Source organism: Thalassophryne amazonica, chromosome 19, assembly GCF_902500255.1.
Source record: "Thalassophryne amazonica chromosome 19, fThaAma1.1, whole genome shotgun sequence".
NCBI classification, from domain to species: Eukaryota; Metazoa; Chordata; class Actinopteri; order Batrachoidiformes; family Batrachoididae; genus Thalassophryne; species Thalassophryne amazonica.
Window position 1 is genome coordinate 67,437,989 of NC_047121.1, and position 11,417 is coordinate 67,449,405.

General features: G+C 40.9%; 1 protein-coding gene across 1 annotated transcript; it reads right to left on the reverse strand.

The window, feature by feature from the left end:
- Positions 1-575: 575 nt before the first annotated feature.
- Positions 576-7,299, reverse strand: dhrs7 (dehydrogenase/reductase (SDR family) member 7). Its single transcript, XM_034159752.1, has 7 exons — positions 7,087-7,299; positions 5,207-5,359; positions 4,842-4,948; positions 3,216-3,455; positions 2,973-3,095; positions 2,662-2,877; positions 576-791 (listed from the first exon to the last, which is right to left on the reverse strand). Exons 1-7 carry the CDS (start codon positions 7,214-7,216, stop codon positions 750-752), a joined length of 1,011 nt encoding a protein of 336 aa, XP_034015643.1. The 5' UTR covers positions 7,217-7,299; the 3' UTR covers positions 576-749.
- Positions 7,300-11,417: the final 4,118 nt, after the last annotated feature.

Below are 11,417 nucleotides of genomic sequence, written 5' to 3' on the forward strand. Positions count from 1 at the left end.
TTAATTATGGAGTTCCACGAGGTTCTGTGCTAGGACCAATTTTATTCACTTTATACATGCTTCCCTTAGGTAGTATTATTAGACAGCATTGCTTAAATTTTCATTGTTACGCAGATGATACCCAGCTTTATCCATGAAGCCAGAGGACACACACCAATTAGCTAAACCGCAGGATTGTCTTACAGACAAAGACATGGATGACCTCTAATTTCCTGCTTTTAAACTCAGATAAAACTGAAGTTATTGTACTTGGCCCCACAAATCTTAGAAACATGGTGTCTAACCAGATCCTTACTCTGGATGGCATTACCCTGACCTCTAGTAATACTGCACTGAGTGTTTCTTTCTCTTTTTGCTCTGTATGCACCACTCTGCATTTAATCATTAGTGACTGATCTCTGCTCTCTTCCACAGCATGTCTTTTTCCTGGTTCTCTCCCTCAGCCCCAACCAGTCCCAGCAGAAGACTGCCCCTCCCTGAGCCTGGTTCTGCTGGAGGTTTCTTCCTGTTAAAAGGGAGTTTTTCCTTCCCACTGTCGCCAAGTGCTTGCTCACAGGGGATCGTTTTGACCGTTGGGGTTTTTACGTAATTATTGTATGGCCTTGCCTTACAATATAAAGCGCCTTGGGGCAACTGTTTGTTGTGATTTGGCGCTATATAAATAAAATTGATTGATATCACTAAACAAACTACCACGACAAGCAAACTACTCAAATGTAGAGACACGTTTCCTCTTCATGGTGTGACATTCAGGAGATCTTTGGCCTCATCAAGTATACTGAGTCTGCATCCTGGAATGAGAGGGGGGAAAAAAATTCACTCTATATTGATATGTGGCTATTGTATAATAATAACTTAAAATACAAAAACACACACATGAATAGCCCCTACTTGTAAATGCATGATCATGAAATGTGTAAACCAGAAGTAATTGCGTGGTGTCCTTTGCTGCAGAGAACATTTATTTTTGTGTTTCAAAATTATGTCACACATCCTAGTGAAGCATTACCAATTTTTGGACAAGACATTGCTTGGCCAATTGTAACATGACCTTTGTTGTTGGCTTTCAGCTATCACTGTTGAGGCTACCAGACATAGTGATTAGTCACTAGGCACTGCAGGGAGCCGCTCACACTTGCTGTCATACCCTGGTCTCAGTCTTCTCCGCAAGTGAAGCAAGGTCAGCAATAGCAAATTTCCCCCTTCCTGTTACAAGAAGACTTGATATAGTGTCTGCCCCGCCCACTTTTGTCCAAGTACATTTATTATGGCGGGTAACAAGTCCAAGCACACACAAATGAGCAGAGTGGCACTCTCTAGACTACACACTGATGTGGGCCCATATTAAATTACATTTTTTGAATTAGTCATTCATGCATCATCACATTCATTGTAGAAGGGTATAGTAATAACTTGTGTGTGTGCGCAAAATAAGTTGGAAATGGGGGAGCAGATTTTTGCGACTGAAATGCTGTTATTGGGGGTTAGTATAGCTATGGGTAAGTTGTCCTACACCCTCATGCTACTAAGGGGAATGACATCTTGTGGCTAGTAGCACTGGACTTGTGGGGGCAGCAAGTGGACAAGCATACTGAGAAACGATGGGAGGAGGAGCGAGAATGCTGTTTAGCAACAATGTTACTTACTGGTCTAAGACTAAGGCTCCAACTCTTCAGCGATGAGTCAAGGATTAGACTGTTCTTTCCAAGATGTCAAAGATAAACCCGTATCTTAACCACTCTTTGCAGATTGTTTTTTTAGTACTTCACCCTCTTCAGTCAAGATGGTATTCAGAAAGGTTGACGGCTGATGGTGTCTTTCATGTGGCTGAGATATTTGTCCTTAAGAATGCTGAGAAGTCATCTGTGAAGAGGACTGCTAGGTTCTGCAGTTTAACTAGAAGATCTGTATAATAAATAATGAAGACCAGTGGACCCAATACAGAGCCCTAGGATACACCTGCAGTGATGAATTGAGCACTCGAGTCATTACTGGTGACTTAAAATTCCCTGTCAGTGAGATAGTTTTCCAGCCATTGCAGAAGTGCACTGTTGAAGCCTAGCATTTAACATTTGGCAACAACCTTCCTGCTTGTTGCCCAATATATTGTGTAAGGCTTGTGTATTGTGTCAATACATTACTGGTGGAGTGGCTACATTTGAAGCCAAACTGCTTATCAGAGATCAGCCTGTTCCTGCAGCTATACCTCCAGACTCCAGAGACCTGTTGATTAGCAACTTGCTCACGATGCTGAGCAAAGGCACCGATCTGGCGTTGCCTGTGTCATGCTCGTGTTTCCTCTGTTTCTCTGCTATGTTTGTAGGCAGTTTAGAGGCTCATGTTCTGCCCACAGTAATAAGAGAACTGAATACTGCACAGTGAGTCAGCTTGATTGCAAAATTTCTTCTATGTCTACATAAACGATTAAAGGCTTTTTACCAGACAGGGTGTCAAACTAAACCAAAAACAGGACTTAAATTTAGAATGGTACAGTAATACATGAAATTTAGATTAGATATGTTTGATGATGGAATCATAAAACAAGTTAAATATGATTAAATTTACACTAATGAAATCCTGCTCCAATAAAGCTCCCCCACGAGCTCATGAATATGTCCCATATTTAAAACAAGTTTGTTAAAAGGGGGGGTCTATACCTACCAGACCAGCTTTGAAATTCTGTACCCTTCTTCTGCCCAAAACCTTTGTGATGAAACAGGCACACATAGGAGCATACTGCCACATGTACACAAACAAAAGGAAGGGCTGCGGCGCGATCCACATCTCCTTGATGCCGTTTGCAATTCCCACCAGCATTAAACGCACACAGCGACTTGTCTCCATTTTGGATTCCTGGCTGGCAACTGAGGCTATAGGCTTAGACAATACAAGAAAATAAACTACTTAAACAGCTGGCATGTGTATATTATTTATATATAAAAATTTATGCATTAAGCTTGGAAAAATCCTACCTTGTTCACATCCTCTGTGAAGGCATTGTGGATGATCTGCGATTGCACAGGGCCTGGACACACTGTGCTGATGAGTATTTTTGGATACTCAGCCAGCTCGCCCCGAAGGGCATTAAATAAGCCCTGTAGATAAAAACATGATACAAACATTCAAGGCAAACAGGAGACATTTGTAATGACATTAATTCCAGATAAGAGCGAGTGTTTAATACAAAGCTATGTGAGTGCAATACAAATCCAAACCTGAATAGCATGCTTGCTGGCGCAGTATCCTGTTTGCAGGGGCAGCCCAGCCAAGCCAGCTATGCTGCTGACAGTCACAATGCCCCCACTACCACGTTTTGTCATGTGGGGCAGAACCTGCTTGGTGAGGGAGACTGTACCCAAGAAGTTTAGGTCCATCAAAGCCTGGTACACATCAACACTGGCCTCCAAGAACAGGGACCGCTGGGTCCGGCCGCCATTGTTAATTAGGATATCAATCTGAGTTGGCAAAGAAAATAAGCACGGGTAAGAAAGGAAACTGAATTCTGTTGCTTGGAATTCAACTTTTCTTAAATAATAGGACGCTATGAACAGAAACCTTAAAAGAAAAGTTTACCTTTTGTTTTAAACCGATTTTGGTAATCAAGCATCTGAATGCTGTACTCACCTTTGGCAACTACTTTATAAGCAAGACTTGTTTTTGTTTGTTTTTTTGGAAAAATTAGGCAGCACGGTGGCTTAGTGGTTAGCACTGTTGCCTCACAGCAAGAAGGTTGTGGTATCGCTTTCCATCTGGGTCCTTTCGGTGTGGAATTCGCATGTTCTCCCTGCGTTTCCATGGGTTCCCTCTGGCTTCCTCCCACATCCAAAAGGCATGCACGTTAGGTGACCTAGAAATTTTAAATTAACCTTCGGTGTATGTGCGGGTGTGAATGTGTTTGTCTATCTAGTATATGTGGCCCTGCAATAGACTGGCGTCCTGTCCAGGGTGTACCCTGCCTCACACAATATGACTGCTGGGATGGGCTTCAGTGCCCCTGTGACCCTTAATTGGAGTAAGCACGTATAAAAAATGGATGGATCGAAGAAAGTATTTTAGGAGTGATTGGACCAGCTGTATGGCGAGTTAAAAATCCAGCATATACTCAAAAGCGCACCAAAAACCTACATTATCATTGGCAAGTTAGTGATTTGACAACATCTGGAAAAAAATATGGCTACACCCCCCCCAGCTCCCCAGTTTATATCATCCTTGCATTAATCTTAGACATTGGAGCTGGTGATTTGTTTACTGCTGATGTCAACAGTAAAGTGTCCTTATAGAAACTTAATACCTTCAGTGATGTATGTTGTAAGTACCCTCATAATACAAAAACACTCTGATGAGTTAATTTGGAGCTCTACTGCTGGTGTCATATTAATAATGCCAGTGTATTTCCTTTTCAGCAGTTTCTGGAAAATGAGATTTCTCTTAAATGAAGTAGACCACTTGGAGGGTTGATTGATGACAATGATTTAATACAACTGGGGTGTTAAAAAAGAAAAGTTGTCCTTTAATCAGGGCAGTTTGTGTGCACAGAGTAAATTGAATGACTATGTTCAACAAATAACCTCAAACATTTACCTGAAAGTGTAGAACACACACCCCTGCCCTCCTGATTTGTACATTATACGATCCCTTAAGTGTTTACCGTTTAAAAATCCATGTATCTGAAGGGCATTTATAATTTTACACAGGGTCTAACTATGGTGTCATAAGTCCAACAGCATGTCAACCAAGTGAGCAAAAATAAACGGTACAAGTTGTGATTAAGTCATTTATGAAATAGAAGTGATGAAAAATAACTGCAGTGTAAAATGAACAATAACAGTGGGCAGCCTTACATTTTTAAAGTATTGGATGGCAGCCTTTGTTTTCGCCTCATGAGACGTCCTCTCCAATAAGTCAAGCGGAAGAACAAGGATGTCCTCATCTTGGAGGTCAGAGCGCTCTTGAGGAATAAATGATTTTTAAAAAACTGAGAAGTTCACAACTGCATATGACCGAATTAAAGTTTTCCTTTTTTTTGTTTTGCTTTTTAATTACTGAATTTGTTGATTTCAAACATGAGAAACAATATGCTCGCAACAGCACGGCAACAATTTATTACAAGTATCACTTTCTGTAACTGTTAATGTTTGATTTTCTTGAAGAAGACCTGCTTTTTAGGCAGAGCATAGAGACTTTAATAGCTAATTTGTTCGCTCACCTAAACAGTTGCGTTTCACCTTGTTTAGCTTGTCCACAGTGCGAGCAGACAAGATGAGGCGTGACCCACATTGAGCCAGCTGGTAAGCCAACTCCTCTCCAATGCCACTGGAGGCTCCGGTGATCCACACCACCAGGCCTTTCAGCTTGGTCTCTGATTTACAAGAAAAACAGAAACTAGCAATATTTAATTCACTGCTTCTGACACTCCTGCAACCCCTAATTATACATTACAGTTGAAACAATGACTGATTCTTCTTGGTTTATTTATTTACAATGGTAATACGCATACTGTCCTCTTTCATAATTGTCTTATAAGCCTGCAGATTTTTGTGACACCTCTGGTTCCAACACAGGGGCACGTTTGTGGCACCTTTGTCTGGGCAGTGTTGAGGATCCCAGCAAACAGACAAGGTCAAGGGGACGTCCACGTTTCACCTGACCCAGACAGATGGTTACTTTCGAGAGGTGGTGACAGACCGGTTGTCTGCCTGAGTGGTTGCCATTGTGGACTCAAGGCGGTTTCCTGTGGTGGTGGTGGTGGGGCAATGCATTTGCATCACCAGTGCATGCTCCCAGAACTGAGCATGGAAGTGACGCATCCCACCCAAAAATTTCAGATCTGTATTAGTGAAATCAGGTACATGTCACTTCTGACGAAGTGGCAAATCCAAAGACGAGAATTCTACTTCTACAACTGGCAGCTCGGTGAAAACATACTCGGGCTGTATTGCTTGTCTATTGAAATCAGCTGGTTTGGTTTTGTCTATAGCTTGGTTCTAACAGCCAGCTGACAGCTGTCACTGCCTGGAACAATGAGATTTATACACCAAGTTGGCCTGAAATGAACCACTGTACATTAAACTGACTTCACTGATGAGTCTGACCGCTTTGAAAAGTGACCAAGTTACATGTATTTGTACAGAGTTCGGTGATATTTTCACCAACCAAAAAAAATGGCCATCAGAAGGTGTTGGGGTACTGCCCAACCTTGAGAATTTCACCTGTTTATGTGCCTGTTCTTTTAAATAGAAAAGATCCACTTTTCACCGCTCCCCCTCATGAAACGAAGGGCTCACAAAAGCTACATCTGAAAATAATTACTTGCATATAATTCTTAGGGGGTCTGAATATGCAGTATAGATTTAGCAGTAAGCAAATGGTACCCAGTAGTGGTGGGCGGATCGATCCTAATATCAATAATATCGATACAAACGCTGGTATTGATATTGAACGATCCTCGTGTAAAAAGATCGATACTCAAGCTTTTTTTCTCTCCTGCACGCACTGACTGCTGCGCACGCAGATTCATCACACAACACGGAGCAGCGCACCCTTGTATTGTGGTTTGTCAGCCCTCTACCTCAGGAGATTTTGTTTTAAGTTGTGTTGTGTGATATTTTTTTAAACAAAAATATTGATTGTGATAATAAAGTAATTTGTTGTCATGTACAATGTTTGGCGAAATTCTATCCTCGGTCTTTTGGATCCTTTGGCTCTATGAAGCTTAAATATGAAAAAGTATCGGTATCGATATCGTTGATACTGGGCCTGTATTTACTTGTTAAGGGATCAATACCAAAATTCCCGGTATCACCCACCTCTAGTACCCGGATGACCTACCTAACAGACTCAGTGGGTGTGTCTTCCAAAACAAGCAGGAGTTCAGAGAGGCACGGAAGTTTAAAACAAGCTCTGAAGTCTAAATTTTGCATGCAGCAGGTGTTTGCATAAGTATGCACAAAACTAGGATTTTGCATGAAACACCATCCATATTTCATTGTAAAAATGTAGATAAGATAGGCTTGCACAATATGAGCCAGTTAAGAGTGATCCAGTACAAATGTGATCGGGTAAATCTGTGCGTGACACCGCGCTCACCTGGTCTGTGTCCAACCAGAAGCGCCCAGAGAAGAATGAGGTCAGCGTCCGCCAAAATAAAACGCAGCAACTGAACGACTAAGAAAGCTGCTATTAAATAGTACAGAGCGGATGTCAAGCAAATATCCATTTCTTATAACGTATGGCGAGCAGACGCGGACTTTGAACAAATGACAGAACCCCAAAACTCCTTCAGTACAAAATACAACGGAAGACCGTGTGATTATACATCACATCCGGTTTGGTATTTCAGAATTAAAGCGCTCATGTATTTTTGTTCCTTAGTCATTATTTAATTTATATTTTACGTTTGAAAAAAATCCATTGTAACCTGTTTGCCCTGTAAAAGTCAAAGAATGATAATAATTTCATTTTTAAAACAATAAAAGCCTGAAAGTGTATTAAATTTGAGTATTTTGTTCCTGACCTTGAGCCTGGCATAGCCTTGTATATACAGTGTATGGGCATAGCCAAAGTTAATTCTCAAATGAAAATAATAATTACGGTGTATGGAGAGCAAATTTAATATGATCTCTCAAATTAATCTGACTCCCAGGCTACCTGACCTTAGAAGGCATTACATTTATAAATGACTTTGGGATAAAGTTATAATAGCCAAGTGGCCTCAGTGTGCGTGCGTGTGTATGGCTTAGATCATGGACAAACCGGGAAGAGCTGACATTTGCCGTTTGGTATGCTTATGTATTTTGGGTCAAGGATGAATGCTGCAAAAACAGAAAGCTGACAGGATAAATATTTTTGGAGAAATTAGTAGTTTTAGCTAGCCAGTAAACACTGGACATCACAGTAACGGGTCATTCCATGTCACTTCAGAGAATATTTGAGGGGCCTCACGCACTTTGTCTCAGATTTTCTTTAAATTTTAATGAAATGGCCTCTAATATCCCTATTCTTACATACTGGCTTAAGTCAGATGACTTGGACAATACCCCAGCTTGGCTTAGCTTGGAAACCTCGTCGTGTGTGCGATCATCCTTATCAGCTCTGGTTTACACTCCAAAATCATTACCAGCCACTGAAATCTCTGATAATAAAATTGTAGCAACAACTTTGAATGTTTGGTGTCAGTTTCGGCGCTACTTTAAATTTAACTTCTTTTCTTTGCAATCCCCTATTTTTAAGATTTCAAGATTTCAAGCATTTATCGTCATTGCCACAAAGAACAACTAAATTACGTCTGGAGCATCCACATGCATAGTTAAAAAGAGCAACCAGTGCAATAAATAACCCCTAAATACCCCATGTAACATCTGTACAGTGACATTTGACAGCAATATAAAAACAAGATATTGATAAAATGCATTAAAAGGTAAGAACAGACCAAATAAATAAATATAAAAACGGATACACTGTGCAGCAATGCAGAAACCAGTTCAATACTATTAATTGATGGCTATAATCCACGGAAGGAGGGACATAGGGGGGAAGAGGGCAATTTCCAAATAAATAAATAATAATAATGTGCAACAATGCAAAACCAGTTCAGTGCTACTACAATTGATTATGAACGCAATGCAATTGATATAGTTATAGTCCGTGGGAGGGAGGCAGAGAAGGGAGGAGGGCAGTGTTCAATAATCTGACAGCTTGTGGATACAGGCTATTGGCCAGTCTAGATGTTCTGGCCTTTACGGCCCTATACCTTCTCCCTGAAGGCAACAGATGGAAAAAATGATAAGCAGGATGGTGCTGATCTTGCAGGATATTACGCACTCTATTAAGACAGCGAGTGGGATAAATAGTGTTAATCTCTGGGAGAGTCGTCCCAGTGATTCTCCCCGCTATTTTCACCACCTGCTGAAGTGCCTGCTGATCAGCCTTAGTGCAGCTGGAGAACCACACTAACAACCCATATGTCAGCACACTACTGATGGCACAGTTATAAAAGTTCACCATCAGGCATCTAGGGATCCGGGCACTCCTCAGCTTCCTCAGATAATAGAGGCGTTGTTGGGCCTTTCCCACAACTGAGGCAATGTGAATGCCCCAGGACAGGTCCTCCGTCACTGTCACACCCAAGAACTTAAAACTGCTAACCCTCTCCACCGCATCAGTGCCAATGAAGAGAGGTTGATGGTCATTATGCCCCTTCTTCTGAAAATCCACAACTATTTCTTTAGTCTTTTTGGTGTTTAGCTCTAAATTGTTATCCTGGCACCAAGACACCAAATGTTGCACCTCAGACCTGTAGTGTGTCTCATTGTCATTGGTGATAAGTCCGAGCACTGTGGTGTCATCGGCAAATTTGACAATGAGATTGAACGGGGAGGTGACACAGCAGTCATGGGTAAACAGAGTATAGAGCAGGGGACTCAAAACACATCCTTGAGGGACCCCGGTGTTAATAACAAGGGTAGAGGAGATGTTTTTCCCCACTCTAACACTCTGTATGCGATTAGTTAAAAAGTCCACAATCCAATTGCACAGGATGGAATTAAGACCCAGCTGATGGAGTTTGGACCGCAATTAAAAAAAAAAACTTTATTTCGGCCCTCCCTGATTAATTCTGCATTTTCCCTCTAGTTTTCTCTTGGTATTAAATCATTCAATGATCTCTATTTTGAGGGTACTTTCGCATCTTTTGATCAGCTTTCTTTGAAATTTGATCTCCCAAAAAACAGTTCATTTAATAAGTCAGAAGTAATATATTTTTCATTATGATGAATTATATTTAACAAAATGACCATCGAGGGACCCTTTTGCTATGAGAAAAATCTCTAAAATCCCTTTTGCGATAGAAAACTTTCTTTTTTGTTTGTTTGGCTGGTAAGAGAACTTAGTTCTAGGATTTGTATTGCTATATATGATGCACAAACCTATGGTGGTAATAAAGAAGAGAGAAGCAAATCACAGCAATGCATTGAAAACTCCAAATTCTAAGGCTGGAATTTTAGTTCCGTTACGGCGTTGACGTATCCTAAATTATTTTGAATGCAACAGTTGTGAGATACGTATAGATGCAATCTTTGCCTGTCATGAAATATTTTCAGAATTCATGAATGAAAAGATGGACTATAGATATCTAGGGAAAATAGAACTGATCCAGATGTGCATCATTGTGACACTGGCTCAATTTTGCAGTTACAAGCTGGTAAATATGCACTGTATGAGTGGCAGTCTTGCCGGACAATGATTTAATTTAGTGCACCTTTTGGAAGAAAAATATATTTACCACTTTCACTTTGTGCTATTTTAATTGTATTCTCTAAGTATAAGCAAATGAAGATCAATTAAAAAAAAAGTATGAGCTCATTTATGTGGCTTGTGGGTTTGAAGCTGAAAAAAAAAAAACTACAGGCCAGATAGGAAGAAGATGTGTCCTTCTCCAAAAGACATTAGGCCGACTAACTCAGCAAACCCATACAAAAATCATAAGCTCATTCAGGAGACAGCTTACAGGTCACATTTGCAACTGCATAAAGCTGTACAAGCTAGTCCGAGCCTGTAGCATTTGCACCTGCCACGGCAGCCAGAGTTGCTGCCACATTTGGTGAGTTGTTCACAAATCTTTGCAATTGATGAGTTGGCTGTCCAGTAGACCTTCCACTCATCACCTGCTTTCTCCCAGCCCCAATCAGATGGACTCTCTGCTTCTGGCTGACGTAGTATTGCCTGAGCCCATATGCATCCTGCCTGGTATGCTGCACGTTTGGTGTGTTGAAGCAGAGCTGCACTGGTAGGAGGGATGGCTTCATACAACCTCTGCTTCCTGGCAAACAGGTCAAGTCTGACTTCATCTACACCATCAACAGTGCTGGATCTGTCATACATGAGAACCACAAACTTCTCCAGAATCTCCATGTCTGCATCCTCAATGGACGGAGGGTACTTGCTCAGTTTAGAAAATACTGGGGTATGAAATGACGACCATAATTTTTGCCTAAAAACGGCAGACCCCATGCACACTAAACTGGCCATATCTCAGAAACTACGTGGCCTACAGGCCTCAAACTTCAGATTTGTTGTTTAAATTTAATTTAATTAGCTTATAATGCGCCAAATCACAGCAAAAGCCGTCTCAAGGCGCCTTACATAAAACAAGTCAACATAAAATTGAATAAATAATTAAAAATGAAAAAAACAATTCAAATACATAAATAAAAACAGAAGTAAAAGAATAAAACAAATAAAAATAAAAACTATCCATAAGAAAGAGAATAAAAATAGGTTTTGAGTCTTGACCTAAAAACGTCCACGGACTCAGACTGCCTCATGGTCGCAGGAAGACTGTTCCACAGGGTGGGTGCACGATACGAAAAGGCTCTTTGACCTGCTGACTTCTTCTTCACCCTGGGAACACAGAGAAGTCC